This window comes from Hylobates moloch, unplaced genomic scaffold (assembly GCF_009828535.3).
Source record: "Hylobates moloch isolate HMO894 unplaced genomic scaffold, HMol_V3 SCAFFOLD_8, whole genome shotgun sequence".
NCBI lineage: Eukaryota > Metazoa > Chordata > Mammalia > Primates > Hylobatidae > Hylobates > Hylobates moloch.
In genome coordinates this window covers 6246472-6263131 of record NW_026652283.1, presented here as the reverse complement: position 1 = coordinate 6263131, position 16660 = coordinate 6246472, and the positions used below count along the sequence as shown (strand labels likewise).

General features: G+C 53.2%; 1 protein-coding gene across 4 annotated transcripts in view; it reads left to right on the top strand.

Moving 5' to 3' along the window:
• LOC116472574 (tumor necrosis factor receptor superfamily member 1A) overlaps positions 1–16485 on the top strand; it is a 54671-nt gene extending 38186 nt beyond the window's left edge. For 2 of the 4 annotated variants that reach the window (XM_032159374.2, XM_032159373.2), the window contains 9 exons: positions 10978–11131; positions 11348–11476; positions 11701–11850; positions 12070–12148; positions 14288–14361; positions 14502–14615; positions 14918–14946; positions 15178–15466; positions 15626–16485. In XM_032159374.2, the coding sequence (XP_032015265.1) occupies positions 10978–11131; positions 11348–11476; positions 11701–11850; positions 12070–12148; positions 14288–14361; positions 14502–14615; positions 14918–14946; positions 15178–15466; positions 15626–15936 (1329 nt within the window). In that variant the 3' untranslated portion in view covers positions 15937–16485. Of the gene's footprint in view, positions 1–2540; positions 3438–10977; positions 11132–11347; positions 11477–11700; positions 11851–12069; positions 12149–13246; positions 13339–14287; positions 14362–14501; positions 14616–14917; positions 14947–15177; positions 15467–15625 lie in introns of those variants that run through there. The other 2 variants (XM_032159377.2, XM_058443566.1) reach the window with 2 other exon arrangements.
• The last annotated feature ends 175 nt before the right edge of the window (positions 16486–16660 follow it).

Here is a 16660-nt window from a genome sequence, read left to right as displayed (position 1 = left end):
TTATTGAAAAATGTAATATGACATGTCAAAGTTGTAAAGTTATTGAGTAAATACGCATTTATCCTAAATATTGAAAAATATTCTCCTTTTGTGCCAGGCTATGTGTCACGGCTTCGGCACTTTGCACAGACTATTAGAAATACCTTATAACATTAAAAATAGGATATTGAGGCCGGGTGTGGTGGCTCATGCCTGTAATCCCAGCACTTTGGGAGGCCAGGGTGGGTGGATCACCTGAAGTCAGGAGTTTGAGACCAACCTGGCTAACACGGTGAAACCCCGTCTCTATTAAATACAAAAAATTAGCCGGGCGTGATGTCACATGCCTATAATCCCAGCTACTTGGGAGGCTGAGGCAGGAGAATTGCTTAAACCCGAGAGGCAGAGGTTGCAGTGAGCCGAGATTGCGCCACTGCACTTCGGCCTGGGCAACAAGAGTGAAACTCTATCAAAAAAAAAAAAAAAAAAATAGGACATTGAAGTTGGTTTCTTTTTTTGATACAGAGACTTGCTCTGTTGCCCAGGCTGGAGTGCAGTGGCAGGATCTCGGCTCACTACAACCTCTGCCTCCTGGGTTCAAGCAATTCTCCTGCCTCAGCCTCCTGAGTAGCTGGGATTACAGGCACGCGTCACCACGCCTGGCTAATTTTTGTATTTTTAGTAGAGACAGTGTTTCACCATGTTGGTCAGGTTGGTCTCGAACTCCTGACCTTGTGATCCGCCCGCCTCAGCCTCCCAAAGTGCTGGGATTACAGGTGTGAGCCACTGTGCTCTGCCTTTTTTTTTTTTTTTTTTTTTTTTTTTGCTGCCCTCTCACATACCACACTCCCATGTATCACTTATCCTTCTGAAGTTGTTATTAATCATTAATACAACTAGCTGGGCATAGTGGTGTGCGATGGTAGTCTTAGCCACTCAGAAGGCTGAGGTGGTAGGCTAGCTTGAGGCCAGGAGTTCTAGGTTAGGTGAGCTATGATTGCACCATTGCACTTTAGCCTGGGTGAGAGCAAGCTCCTGTTTTTAAAAAAAAAAAAATAATTGCTACCACTTATTAAATGCTTAATATATAGCAAACACTTGCTAAACACTTTATATGCTTGATTTAAGCATCAAGCCAGCTCTATGAAGGGTACCAGCAGGTTTCCCATTTTTTAGATGAGCAGACCGAGGTTCTTCTCGCTGCTCCATACTGGAAACTTGCACTTGATTCTAAGGCCCTTGCTTCTTCAAGAACACTGCTTTGGGTTCGCTTCTACTGTCCTTGGGGTCTCCCTTTGTGATGGTGGTGAGCTGCTTCCTTTCTGAATCCAGCTTCAACTCTACAGGTCTCCAGAAGCTGGACGATGGGGTGAAGTAAAGTCGGCTCCCCCCGCAGTGAGGGACACCGAAGCTCCATTCTCATCTACGGATCACAGAAGGGAAGCCAGGAAGAGCCAGGGGACGGTGGACTTGGGGATGGGAGGTCATCTCAGAGGAAGAAGGGGTGAGGAGCTCTGGTTTCAAGTTCCAAAGCCCTAGGACCTCCCCCTTCTCTGCCTGCCTGCATTTCTAGCAGCCTCAGCAGCTGCAGGCCCTTGGGGATGGCTGAGTGTAGGGAAGGTCATTGTACCAAGAAGATAGTTGGGTAAATGTGGTACCTTTGTTGTAGGATTCTCTTGGGAGATGTCTGCATCAATGAGGATGGCATAAAGTAACCAGAGTCAGGATGTGGGGTCTGACTCAGCGACAGAAAAAGTGGTAGTGTGTCTCTCATAGCCAAAGGGGCCCTTGGACCGGGAGTCGGGAGTCCGGGGTTCTCTCTTGGCTCTGCCTCCTGGCACATGGGGTTTCTGGACCTCAGTTTTCTCCTCTATAAAACTGGGCAGTTGGCCGGGCATGGTGGCTCACACCTGTAATCCTAGCACTTTAGGAGGCTGAGGTGGGCAGATCGTTTGGGCCCAGGAGTTCAAGACCTGCCTGTGTAACATGGTGAGACCCTGTCTCTACAAAAAATACAAACATTACCCGGGCATAGTGGTATACACCTATAGTCCCAGCTACTTGGGAGGCTGAGTTGGGAGGATTACTTGAGCCTGGGAGGTCGAGGCTGCAGTGAGCTGTGATGGTACCACTGCACTCCAGACTGGGAAACAGAGTGGACCCTCAAAACAAAAACAAAAATGAAAAACAAGCAAACGAAGAAATAAAAAAACCTAGGGGGTTGTAGTAGATGATCTCTAAGGTGAGTTATAATTGATGTATTGGAATATTTAGGAAAAGGGCACTGGGAATATGCTAGGAACACCTGATGGAGATATTTTTATTTCCACAGCAGCAGCGTGGATATGTCTCATTGATTCTCATGGCATTACTTTCCCCATGTAGGTGGGTGGGCATCGTTACCCCTATTTAATAAATGAGGAACCAACAGAGGCTTAGGAGAGGAGTTGCCTGATGTCCCATGATTGGTGGCAGAGCCAGGATCAACAGTGGGGCAGGGTGGGGGGACCTGGCCAGGCAGAGACTGGATGAGACCTGGGGTGAGGAGTGGCAGGGACCCAGTCAGAGCAGAAAACGAGGGTTAGGACTTACTTTGAAGTTTGGATAGGATCAGTAAATTCCCAAGAAAGAGGGAGACTAGGAGGCTAGTGAAGAACTCTGGAGTAAAGGGGAGGATTACTAAGGGACATGGAGTACCTATCATGTGTCAGACGCTTATCTATATCTCTCCCATCTGAACAAATCCTCACAGGAACCCCAGGAGACAGGTTATCTCCACTCTGCAAATTGGAAAACAGACCCAGAGAGGTTCAGTTACGTGTCTGAGAGGTTCAGTTATGTGTCCAAGACACATTCTTAGCTAAAAAGCTAAGCATTCTGAACTGGAACCCAGAGAATTTGACTCCCAAACTCTGGGTCTTTTCACTGCTGTGATCCATTTGGGAAAGGCTAGTGATGCGGGCAAGGGGCTTATTGCCCCTTGGTGTTTGGTTGCGAGTGGTCGGATTGGTGGGTTAGGGGCGCAAGGCAGCCAGATCTGGGACTCCTGTGCTTGTGACTGGACTACAAAGAGTTAAAGAACGTTGGGCCTCCTCCTCCCGCCTCCTCTGGCCTCCTCCTCCAGCTCTTCCTGTCCCGCTGTTGCAACACCGCCTCACTCTTCCCCTCCCACCTTCTCTCGCCTCCTCTCTGCTTTAATTTTCTCAGAATTCTCTGGACTCAGGCTCCAGTTCTGGCCTTTGGGGTTCAAGATCACTGGGACCAGGCCGTGATCTCTATGCCCGAGTCTGAACCCTCAACTGTCACCCCAAGGCACTTGGGACGTCCTGGACAGACCGAGTCCCGGGAAGCCGCCAGCACTGCCGCTGCCACACTGCCCTGAGCCCAAATGGGGGAGTGAGAGGCCATAGCTGTCTGGCATGGGCCTCTCCACCGTGCCTGACCTGCTGCTGCCACTGGTGAGACCAGGGACAAAGGGAAGAGTGGGCTGGTGGGCGAGGCACCGTCCGGCCGGCATGGGCCCTCTCCTGCCCGGGCCTGGTCCTGGCGCCAGCCTCAGGCCTGCAGGTCCTAACCTCAGCCACTGCCAGTGTGGGGTTCCGATTCATCCGCCTCTTGGAGTAGGGGCTGCACTGAGGCAGGGGAATGGGAGAAGTTTGAAAGGGAGAGAGTAAAAGGAAGCCCTGGCCCCTGACAGCCGTGGAAGTTTGCGGGGGGCCAAGGGAATGTGGGCAGGAGATAGGCCCAGGGTGGGGCAGATTTGGCGGGGAAAGGAAGGGAGTGGGCGTAGAAAGGTTAGCGCTCGGGGAGTCCAGACGGTTCTGAATTCTGTCCCTCCGGTCGGCTGGCTGGCCTGGCATGTGTTGGGCTGTGGGGAGGCGAGGCTGCCTGTGGAACCTGGCGGAGCACACCCCGTAGTGCAGGATTTTGGCGGCTGGTGAAGTCGGGGAGTGAGTTGAGGAGCGGGGATGGGGTGGTGTGGTGGGTTTGGGATGCTCGTGGTGGGAGGTATTTGAGAATGGGCTGGGACACTAGTGGGGCAGGGCAACCCAGTGGACAGTGTCCCCAGTGCCCTGGCCAAGCCCCGGCCTCTCACCTGGGGACATTCTTTACCCTTTTGCCTGCTGCTAGGCAGGTGGCCTCTGTGGGACTGAGCCTTCCCAGGGAGCTAGCCCTACCCCCACCTGGTCAGTGTCCCTGGGCCTGTGCTCCAGCTTCCCCTCCCCGCTGCTTCCCACAGACCTAAGCAACAATCCTTTGGTTTCTTATTCTACAGTTCAGTTTGGGGAAGTTGGTAGAAAGTTGTTTTCGTCACTGGAAAATGTCCCTTTCTCTGGCCTCAGCCTTGTTTCAGTGTATCCTTGATCGTCCTCCATGTCTTGGTCCGGGAATCATCCTGTTCAGATGCCCTGGGCCCATCTAGTCGGGCAGATTTTCCCTGCCCTGTTGTGGCCCTGTCCTGCCCGGCCTCTGAAGGCTGCGCCTACCTCCCCTCTCTTCAGTGCCTTATACTCTTCTTCTCCCACCATTCCTTTCTTCCAACAATCTCCCCAGACTCTCCTCAGACTTCTCAGAGCCTCTTTTTTTGAAATCTTTTCTCACTAATCCTCCTTCCCCTCCTCTCTGCTCCACTCTGGTCCCAGCCCCAGGTCCCCAGGCAGCACGTCTCTTGTCAGGGTCTCATTCTTCTTCTGCCTCCTGCTGCCTCCTTAGTCCCACCCCCTCTTCCCTTCTTCCCACTGTCCTTCCCCTACGGTCTCCACACCAGCCAGCTGCCCTGACATCCTGCTTCTGTTTTCTGTTTGGCGGCGGCCCTGGCTCCCTCACATACCTCCTGCATGAACAAGAGCAGCTTATATAACCTAACCTTCCATGCCTTCGTTTCTTTATCTCCAAAATGGGTGTCACAGTCGTGACCTCATACTGTTGTTTTGAAGATTGAATAGACTGATACATGTTAAGTGTTCATTTGATTTATTAAATGTGCGCTCTGGACTAGACACTGTGATAGGTGCTGGGATTACAGCAGAGAACAAAATCCCTGCCCACAGCTTTGACAGCCCATCGGGGGAATAGGTTGTAGCAAATAGAAAGCACTCAACAAAGTTTTTATGTTGCTGTGATTAGTAGTGATTACTGGGTGGCTACCTGTGTTTGGAAAACAGAGGGTAAAGGTAGCCTGAACAGGTGAAGGGAAGTGCCTGCGTCCTGGGGTGCTTCAGCCCAGGTGGGATTATGTCTCCTAAGGGACAGAAGCCTGGCCTGGAGCTGGAGGAAAGGGGAAACAAAGGGAATGCAACACCCTTCTGAATTTCTCACCATTCAATGGGCACTGCAGAGCTCACAGTGTGTGTGTGTGTCTGTGTGTGTGTGAGAGAGAGAGAGAACTGGGGTAGGGAAGTAGGGAAGAATGATACAGGAGAGATTGTGGCAAAGCAAACAGGATTTTGCTGCTCTCAAAGAGCTTCCAGCCTGGTAACCAAGATGGCTTACAGTGAAAAAATGATTTCAGAGCAATCCCGAGGAAAATATCCACAAATGCATTGTGATGTGGTGTCCTGCAGCACCAGGGGGAGGAGGAGGAACTGGGGAAGGAGATGAGCCTTAGTCCACTGTCTTGCCTTGCTTAGCAGGTCTCAGCTCCTGTGCTCAGCTCCAGAAAATTCAGGAGCTTCCCCACGCTGCTTCAGTGTCCTTCCCTGTGCAACTGCAGCACTCCCTGTGTAAATCTCAGTGCCTACAACTGACTGTCTTTGACTCAAGCCAGAGCTCTTGAGAGCACAAGTTGTGTATTATCCACCTCAACATCCCTAGCACCCATACAGGACCTGTCACATAAACTGTGTCCCTTAACTATTTGCTGAATGAATTAAGGAACAAGAGATGGGTCAGATGGGATGGGGGAGGGAAAGCCTCATAGAAAAGTGGATGTGGAGCTGACACCTGAAGTCACTGCCTGTCAGGGAGCTATAAAGGAGGGAAGCAGAGTTGGACACTGATGTGAGGAAGAGGAGAGGAATGGAGAGATGGGATTTTGTGTTGATTGGCAGGGTGGCAGGAAGCCAGGCACCTTGGTTCGGGAGTGGAAAGACCATGTTGAGAAACACTAAGAAATGTGAATGGGAAAATTAGAGGGAGTGGGGGAGAGGATGGAGGAAGAGTGTTGAATATGGTTCCAGGTGGAGGAATTCATTCATTCGTTTATTCAGAAGCTGTTCACCTAGGGCACACTCTGTGCCCGGATTGCGATTAGAAGTGAGGTGAGGCATCTCAGATGGGTGCCGTGGCTCATGCCTGTAATTCCAGCACTTCAGGAGGCCGAGGAGTGTGGACTGGTTGAGTCCAGCCAGGAGTTCGAGACCAGCCTGGACAACACAGCGAAACCCTGTCTCTACAAAAAATACAAAGATTAGCGGGGCATGGCGGGACGTGCTTGTCATCCCAGCTATTCGGGAGACTGAGCTCGGGAGGATGGCTTGGGCCCAGGAGGTGGAGGTTGTAGTGAGCCCTGACCACACCACTACATTCCATCCTGGTGGAGAAGGTTGCAGTGAGCTATGATTGTGCCACTGCACTTCACCCTGGACGACAGAGTGAGACCCTGTTTCAAAAAGAAAAAAAAAAAGTAATGAGGCATCTCTGGAAGTGCTTATTCAGATCATTTCCATGACCATGGACGTGCTGTTTGGAGCCAGGTCCTGGAGATGCAGAGGAAGGTTCACACACTTGTGCGTGCAAGTGAAAGCCTGAATGAAGATAAAAAAAAGTGTGTAGGATGGATGGGAGCAGGAGAGAGGCTAGAAGACACCTGCAATAACCCAGGTGTGAGGCAACCCGGGGATGTGGAGAGGACTGAGAGATCACAGGGGCAGGCCTGGCAAGATGAACTCACACATGGGATGGCGGCAGGGATAGGGATGGGGCCCTGGGGAAAGAGCGTGTGGCAAGTTCGCAGCATTTGTTCGGGAAGTCAATGGTGTGTCATCTCTCTAGGTGAGGAGATGGATGAATTCCGTCTGGGGCATGTTAAGGGTCAGGGAGTGGTCATGTGGAAGGGTGTGCCTACCAAGCTAGAGGAGACGTGCTGCAACTTCTTTCTGCCTTTGTATCATTCGGACGCACTGTGTTCACTCATCAGGGGTTCTCAAAAGGAGAGGAGCACACCAGACTCTTCAGTCAGGGTGTATGTGCTTGTGTGTGGGGAGGTGGGGGGATGGTCTGAAAACTCTCCCCCGGAGATAAATATATTCCTACCAGGGGTGCTGTCTCCTCACCTCCCTCTTTGGGAATCACTGGCTTCTACTAGAGTGGAAGACAGATGAGTCATTAGATCCATCAGTTGATCCATATTTATCTGCTCCCAGTCTGGAGGCCTGGTTCTGGGACCTGAGAGGACACCTGGGGAGGATAAGACACTTTCTGACCAAGACATTCTTTGATCTCTCATCTTACAAGGTTCATGGTCACTTTGGGGAGATCATATCTGTCACCCAGCATAACCATATTATGATAAGAGCCAAAAGTCGATAGGGTCAGTTCACGTGCTTCCAGTTCACAGGGGCTATGGGTTTCTAAGGAGCTGGGGTGGAGGAAACAGACATCATCAATGGAGGCTTCACGGGAGGGAGATGGGATCTCAACTGGGCCCTTGGAGGAGAAGCTGCCATGACCTCCCCCAACACCTTGACATTAAATGAACAGACACATGAATGAGGGGAAAGGAAGACTAATTGGGTCCCTGCAAGGTGGCTGGATCAGGGTCAGACCACAAGGCCGATCTCAGCATCGCCTCCTCACTCTGCAGCCCCAGCACAGGAAGTCACACTTTAAAGCCTCCTCTGGCGGAAACTGTGGGGGAGTTGGAGGGGTGTTGGGCCACCCCCTCAACTGTCTCTCCACAGGCACCCCAGCTTCCTGCCCTTCTGCTCCAGGCTGGAGTCTGGGCCTAAAGAGCTCACCTCCTGTTTCTGCTGTTTTGCTTCATTTACGCAACTGCTGAGGACTGGGCTCACTGGGGCCAGCTGGTGCCAGCAGTGGTGTCCAGTAGTGGGGAGTCTGAGGGCCCTGGCTCCTAGGGATCAGAGAGGGCTGACCTGGAGCATTCTGGGGGCCAGGGGAAGCCTGGGAAGCAGGGCTGGTTCTTCCATCCGGCATCCCTTCTTGCCTGCGCCCTCGTTCCTGGAAGTGGGTGTTCAGGGCTCTGGAGGCTTTCCTGTATTGCCAGTGGGCTTGGGGAGGGGCTGTGGAGACTCAGAACTGGCCTCGTTTCCTAAGGATTGTCTGGGGACCCCAGAGAGGCCCCCAAACCCAGCACAACTGGTCAGAACCAGCCAGGCTGTGGGAATGCGGTGAACCCAGGGTGGGAGGGCAGCCTTGGCTTGCTTCCTGCTGGGACTGGGGAGTGTTGGGGGATGGAGTGAGAGCTCACGGAACGGGTTTAGCTGTTGGAGACTTGTTGAACTGGGAGGAGGAGCTGGGGTGGGGCCTCAGCTAAAGGCCACTGAGGGGCTAGGAGGAGCCAAGTGGCCCTCAGGGAAGGGAGGGCGCAGACCTGATGGGCGGAAGCCAGGGTCGAGGGAGACTTCCCTTTGGGATGGAATGGGGAGAGGGAGGCATTTCCGGGAACACATGGGCCAAGTGGGACAAGGGTCTGTGGCCTGGCTCTTTGAATGGGGAGGGGTTGAAAGGGGGTTGAGTGGGGATGGGAAGGAGGGACTGGGCCATAGGAAGAAGGGATTAGATGGAGTCCCACTTGCAGGCTGGTGCCTTCTGCCTTTCTGCTGACTCATGACCCTTGAGGAGCTGGGGAAGCTGCTAGTTCCCTCTCCCCTCCCTAGGTCTCCCTCCCTCTGGCCTGAGTCACTGGGGCGGAGTTGCTGGGAAAAGATTTCCCTTTCCCGGATCTGACTTAACCCCCAGAGTGCTGGAAAGAGAAGGGAACACATGGCCTGAGAAAGCCTCTCTCCCTTCCTCCCTCCAGGGAGGCTCATCCCCCACTGGCCAGAGGTCCCTTAAAAAGCTCCCTTTAAGGCTGTCTGGGGCTGGCGTCCCCCAGTTCTTCGTCATGACTCTGTCTCTGCCTGTTGACTCTGCTTCAAGCCCCCTGGATGGGATTCAAAGTGCCAGTGACCTTAGGTGCTCCAGTGGCTTCTTCGGGGAAAGGAACCACACTTCAGGATTGGGAAGTTCTTCCCATCACCACCCCAAACCCTTCCTGTTGCCCTGGAAGCCCCAGTCCTGTTCTCGGGGGAGGTGGCACGGTGTTGGCTGGCGTGGGCAGGGGAAGGTTGTTGTCCTCTGAGCAGGGGCACACGCCTCCACCTGCGGGGCTGCTGTTGTGTTTCTGTGTGTGGCTTCCCACGTTTGCGGCTGAGGCTTGAACTTCCGGGCCTGCACAGCTACAGCTGCAGCGTCTCCCCGTGGCTGACTCAGGTGTGACTGGCCTCCTGCTCCGAAATGTGGAGTTGGTGAGGCTGGGTGGCTGTGGGCTGCCTGACCCTCCTTCCCTGCCCTGAGGTTTCTGTGATCTGGAGTGAGTCAGTTGCTCCCCCGTGTTTAACAGACGTTGAGGACACCCTCTTATCTTTACACGAAGTGTCTCTTATAGTAGAAAAAAAAAAAACTGAAGCCCAGGGAAAACCAGAAATGAAGCTGGCAGAGATCAAAGTCCAAGTTAGAGCTAAATATTCACTCCTGGCTTTGCTTTCCTGGCACTGATGCCAGAACAGGACAACTCTGATGCCAGAACAGGACAAGCCGTTTAGCGGCTGTGGGGTTGGCCTGAGACTGCAAAGCATACCTTCCGGAATGCCATGGCATGCAGGGGGCTCCAGGACTCCCCAGCACGCCCTCAGCTCTGACCTGACAGTCATCCAAGCTGGGTCACTAGCCTTGGCCAGCTCTATTTGCCTGTGTCCTGCACACCTTTGCCCACTCCTGCCCCCATTTCAACTTTGTCCCCCATCTACCCATGTCGGATCCCCAACCTTTCCCTTTTACTCTCCTCCCCATTTGTCCTTGCCAACCCTGGGTGTTTGTAAATTTTGAGGTGGAGGGGATGGGCCAGGGAATGTGAGGACAGGAGGCAGAGGAAGGTTTGATACAAACATGTAAATAAACTTCCTTCTGCTTCTGCCCACTCCCCAGGAGTGGTGCTCACGGGAACATCACTCGCCCCCACCACCAGCTGACCTTTTCAGAAAGCTTTTCATGGTGTAACATACTCCCGGGATGTGCATAGATCCTCATTGCTTACCTCTGTGACTGTTCACAAAGTGATCACACGGTGAACCCAGCACCCAGATGGAGAAACACCACCGCAATCTTTAGGGCTGCTTGTTGGAAGAAAGGGCCATCACTGAAGTAACCTGCCAATTCCCAATCAAAAACACATCCTTTCAACATCTGCCCTGTGTCCGGCACTGTTAGCTGCTGTGGGGGATTTCACAGTAAGGATAAAATACAGGGCTGGGCTCACGCCTGTAATCCTAGCACTTTGAGAAGCCAAGGTGGGAGGATCACTTGAGCCCAGGATTTTGAGACCAGTCTGAGCAACAGAACAAGACCCTGCCTCTACTAAAAATAAATAAAATGAGCTGGGCATGGTGGTGCACGCCTGTAGTCCCAGCTGTTCAGGAGGCTAAGGTGGGAGGACTGCTTGAGCGTGGGTGGTGGAGGCTGCAGTGATTGCATCACTGCACTCCAGCCTGGACAACAGAGCAAGATCCTACCTCAAAAAAAAATACAGCTTAGATCTGGGGCCTACTAGCTTTGAGTTGAGGGAACAAAAATGAACACACAGGACAACTAGGGAGCAATTAAGCATCAGACTGTATGGTCCCAACTGTCTGAAGAACTCTAAACTCCATGAGTGGGGTGGCCTGGGCAAAATGTTTCATTGAGGAAAGCCTTGAGCCCGGGAAATTTTAGATCTGCTGCCTCTAAGCTTCCCATCCCTCCCTCTCCTGATGGTGTCTCCTCTACCCGATTCTTCCCCAGGTGCTCCTGGAGCTGTTGGTGGGAATACACCCCTCAGGGGTTATTGGACTGGTCCCTCACCTCAGGGACAGGGAGAAGAGAGATAGTGTGTGTCCCCAAGGAAAATATATCCACCCTCAAAATAATTCCATTTGCTGTACCAAGTGCCACAAAGGTAGGGGCAAGTGGAAACGGTGAATGCCCTCAGGTCTGGGGTGCTGCTTCTTCCTCTGCATGTTCTTCCCTAACTTTGCTGCCTCTCCTGGGCTGGGATTTTCTCCCTCCCTCCTCTCCTAGAGACTTCAGGGAATCGGCCCTGGCTGTTGTCCCTAGCATGGGGCTCCTTCCTTGAGCTCTCACCCGCAGCCTAACTCTGCTGCCACATTCACAGGAACCTACTTGTACAATGACTGTCCAGGCCCGGGGCAGGATACGGACTGCAGGGAGTGTGAGAGCGGCTCCTTCACCGCTTCAGAGAACCACCTCAGACACTGCCTCAGCTGCTCCAAATGCCGAAAGGGTGAGTGTGCACAGGCTGGAGAGTCAGGTGGGTCTTGAGCGGTGTGTGCATGCCTGTCTGTGTGCGGGCTGGTGAGTGTGGGCAGGAAGGTATGTGTGTCGGTGGGACACTGCATGGATGTGAGTGTGTGTTACAGAGACAGACGCACACTTAGGGGTATGTCAGGAAGGGGATGCAGGGACAGGAGGATGCAGGACTCATACCCCATCTTCTCCCCTCACCAGAAATGGGCCAGGTGGAGATCTCTTCTTGCACAGTGGACCGGGACACCGTGTGTGGCTGCAGGAAGAACCAGTACCGGCATTATTGGAGTGAAAACCTTTTCCAGTGCTTCAATTGCAGCCTCTGCCTCAATGGGACCGTGCACCTCTCCTGTGAGCACAGCTCTCCTGACGCCAAGCCCTCTCCCCACCCCAGGGGTTGGCCCCTTCCCCATGTGGTGGCACTTCCTTTCCTTCCCCCTCCTGTAGTCTGTGGGTCTGACAACCAACCCCTCTCTGGCCACCCCCACCCTGTCCCTCGTCACTTCCTCTGTCCTGTGGGGTGGGGGTGCAGGCACTCCTCCTTTAGCTGTGCCGCACTTCTCCCTACAGGCCAGGAGAAACAGAACACCGTGTGCACCTGCCATGCAGGCTTCTTTCTAAGAGAAAACGAGTGTGTCTCCTGTAGTAAGTGAGTATCTCTGAGAGCTGCTGGGCACTGGATGGTAGCATGGGTGGGACGGGTGACTGTGGTGGGAGCCATTAGCGGGGCAACGGATGCCAGGATGCCCCAGAGTGCTCAGGCTCCTACTGGCTGAATAGGAGACACTTCATTAAGACACCAGGCAGTCCTTCCCCTTGCTCTTCAAATCTGAAGAAGTCTTTGAGGATACAAGATCATGCCCCAAGGACTTGCAGCCCTTCCAACTCAGATATGTAGATTCTTGGATCTATGATAGTTCATTGGTTCTAGGACATACACTCTTACAGCTCTGAAATCAAACTTCCTATAATTGATGATTCGTCATGGTTGAATTGGCAGCTTTGTTTGCGTCTGGGTAGTAATGTAAAGAAAACTGCCTTTTATTCTTGATGGCGTCTTAGGTTTGATGCAATATGGTATTTCCTCCTTAGTCACTTTGTCCAGGCCTCCTCACTCCTGGCTCCACAGAGGCTGTTCTTGTCACTCACTTGCAAAGAATAAACTCTGAGGGCTCTCAGAGTTTGAACCCCAGCATAGCCACTTACTGGCTATGTGACCTCGGGCAAGTTTCTTAACATCTCTGAGCCCGACTTTTCTTTTGGCTTTTTTTTTTTTTTTTTTTGAGACAGGGTTTCACTCTGTCACCCAGGCTGGAGTGCAGTGGCGCAACCATGGCTCAGCCTCCACCTCCAGGACTCAAGCTATCCTCTTGCCTTAGCCTCCTGAGTAGCTGGGATTACAGGTACACACCACTACGCCCAGCTAATTTTTTACTGTTTGTAGAGACAGGGTCCTACTATGTTGCCCAGGCTGGCCTCAGACTCCTGGGCTCAAGCAATCTTCCTCCTTGGCCTCCCAAAGTGCTAGGATTACAAGCATGAGCCGCCACCACGCCTGGCCTGGGCCTTACCATTCTTATATTTAAAGTAAGCGTAATGACATTCATTTGGTGAATTTGTGAGAACCAAAAACAAACAAACAAAACCTACAACATGTCTGACACAAAGCTATTTATTTTCCATTGATCTTCATCTTTTTTTTTTTTTTTTTTTTGAGACAGAGTCCTGCTCTGTCGCCCAGGCTGGAATGCAGTGGCGCGATCTCGGCTCACTGCAACCTCTGCCTCCCAGGTTCAAGCAATTCTCCTGCCTCAGCCTCCCGAGTAGCTGGGATTACAGGCACGTGCCACCATGCCTGGCTAATTTTTGTATTTTTAGTAGAGATGGGGTTTCACCATCTTGGTCAGGCTGGTCTCAAACTCCTGGTGATCCACCTGCCTCTGCCTCCCAAAGTGCTGAGATTACAGGTGTGAGCCACTGTGCCCGGCCGTCTTCATCTCTTCTTGAAATCACTTTTATACCATTCTATGTGGTTCTCACCATGAGCTTGAGAGATGGGCTAAAGTGCCTCTCCCTGCTTTCAGCTTCCTGCTGGGAACTCACTCTCTCAAGTTCCTTCCAGCACCACCCCACAGAGTTCTCATCACTCCACACTGTCCAGTGACAACTCCCAACATGGAAGATCTGCTAGTTCTACAGGGTGCTCTCTGGCTGCCCCAGTAACATGTGTTTTTAAATTTTTCACATGCATGTTTGATCCCAACTCCCCGAAGTCAGGTACTGTAACTAGCAGTGTCATTTAAGAAAAAGCCCTTTAACCTCTCTTTGCCAAAGGATTCTTATCAGCAAAACAGTGATGAAACAGCAATCCCATAACAGCTAGCTAGCTACCTTCTCAAGCACTTATTAAATGAGGCATAATGATTTGGCTTAATCCTCAATCCTGAGAGGTGGGTGATCCCTGTGGTGATGAGGAAACCGAGGCTTGGGGGTTAATGGCTCGCCTAGATTCACACTGCTAGCCAAGGAATGAACTGGAATTTACACCCTGACCCTGACTGCTTTTCACATTTTCTACACAGTCTTTTCAAGATCCCTGCCAATTCTAAAATTAAATGATTCTATGATTAACTGTGTTTCATTCTTCTGCATCAGTTCCCAAAACAAATGATATCAAGAGACAGCAAAAATATTTGTAAAGAAAGGATGTCCAACAATCCGTGTGGTTGTTTTTCTGTGTTCCTCCAATGGTAGGGCCTCTATTCACCAGTGCCATCTCTTCTTTTAGCTGTAAGAAAAGCCTGGAGTGCACGAAGTTGTGCCTACCCCAGATTGAGAATGTTAAGAGCACTGAGGACTCAGGTGAGGAGAAGTGACCTGGTGCCCATGCTCACCTGCCCTCTCCCTCTCCTTGCCGCCCCCGTCCATCCATCCCACCCATCCATCTATCCGTGCGGCCACCCTCTGCCCACTCCTCTGACCAACACCTGCTTTGCCTGCAGGCACCACAGTGCTGTTGCCCCTGGTCATCTTCTTTGGTCTTTGCCTTTTATCCCTCCTCTTCATTGGTTTAATGTATCGCTACCAACGGTGGAAGTCCAAGCTCTACTCCATTGGTGAGTGGGGCCTTTGGGAGGGAGAGGGAGCTGGTGGGGGTGAGGGAGGATGTGGGTGGGTGCGATGGACATGTGTGGAGGGAGGCGAGGAGTGTCCCCTCAGTTCATACCGCTGGGGACTCTGGGCAGAAGGTGGCCCTGGATGGCTGGGGAGAGGTCGAGCTGCATCAGTAGCTCTCTAGTCCCTGGGGCCACATAGGCCCTGAGGCATGTCACCACAAGTCCCCGCTGCCAGCTGAGTCCAGGGTGCCAGGGCTGAGAGAGGAAGTGAAATTTATGATGCTTTCTTTCTTTGTCCTCAGTTTGTGGGAAATCGACACCTGAAAAAGAGGTGAGACGAAATCAGAGAGTTACTCCCGAATGTCCCTGACCATTCCTTATAATTGCCTAATACTCAGATCCCCTTCTGAGTCATCTGAGAGTGAAGTGAAGGAAGGAATCATCCTTCACTTCCCCGGGGGCTCGCCTCATTCCCTCTAAGTCCCAACCCCCATCCAGAATAAAGAGGGCCGGGGCTGATTTTCGCTCAGGCACTAATGCAGCGCCACCTTCTCTCTTTCAGGGGGAGCTTGAAGGAACTACTACTAAGCCCCTGGCCCCAACCCCAAGCTTCAGTCCCACTCCAGGCTTCACCCCCACCCTAGGCTTCAGTCCCATGCTCAGTTCCACCTTCACCTCCAGCTTCACCTATACCCCCGGTGACTGTCCCAACTTCGCGGCTCCCCGCAGAGAGGTGGCACCACCCTACCAGGGGGCTGACCCCATCCTTGCGACAGCCCTCGCCTCCGACCCCATCCCCACCCCCCTTCAGAAGTGGGAGGACAGCGCCCCCAAGCCACAGAGCCTAGACAGTGAGTTTCTCCTGCGGCTGGAGACGAGGAGGCTGGGGGAGGGCCGGGGGAGCGCGGGAGGCGCCCCCAGAGGGGACCAGGAGAGGCGGAGGGCGCAGGATGCGGGGCGGGGCCTGGGGTTGCCGCCCGAGGCTCACCGGCCCTCGTCCGTCCCCGCAGCTGATGACCCCGCGACGCTGTACGCCGTGGTGGAGAACGTGCCCCCGTTGCGCTGGAAGGAATTCGTGCGGCGCCTAGGGCTGAGCGACCACGAGATCGATCGGCTGGAGCTGCAGAACGGGCGCTGCCTGCGCGAGGCGCAATACAGCATGCTGGCGGCCTGGAGGCGGCGCACACCGCGGCGCGAGGCCACGCTAGAGCTGCTGGGACGCGTGCTCCGCGACATGGACCTGCTGGGCTGCCTGGAGGACATCGAGGAGGCGCTTTGCGGCCCCGCCGCCCTCCCGCCCGAGCCCTGTCTTCTCAGATGAGGCTGCGCCCCTGCGGGCAGCTCTAAGGACCGTCCTGCGAGATCCCCTTCCAACCCCACTTTTTTCTGGAGAGGAGGGGTCCTGGAGGGGCAAGCAGGGGCTAGCAGCCGCCTCCTTGGTGCTAACCCCTCGATGTACATAGCTTTTCTCAGCTGCCTGCGCACCGCCGACAGTCAGCGCTGCGCGCGCGGTGAGAGGTGCGCCGTGGGCTCAAGAGCCTGAGTGGGCGGTTGCGAGGATGAGGGACGCTATGCCTCATGCCCGTTTTGGGTGTCCTCACCAGCAAGGCTGCTCAGGGGCCCCTGGTTCGTCCCTGAGCCTTTTTCACAGTACATAAGCAGTTTTTTTGTTTTTGTTTTGTTTTGTTTTGAAATCAATCATGTTACACTAATAGAAACTTGGCACTCCTGTGCCCTCTGCCTGGACAAGCACAGAGCAAGCTGAACTGTCTTGGGACAGTTGCCTTGGGGGCAGGGGCGAGCACGGAACAATGGGGCCTTCAGCTGGAGCTGTGGACTTTTGTAAATACACTAAAACTCTGAAGTTAAAGCTCTGCTCTTGGAGACAGTGGTCTGTCGGGATGGGAGGTGGGGGCAGAGGCCCAGATCCTGAGGGGTGAGACGGGAAAAGGCCTGCACTAGGGCCAGGTAGCCCACCACCCTCACGCCAGCTGACACGAGGAGTAGCAGGTTCTTGTTCTGACCACCCTCATCTGTTGCCCAAG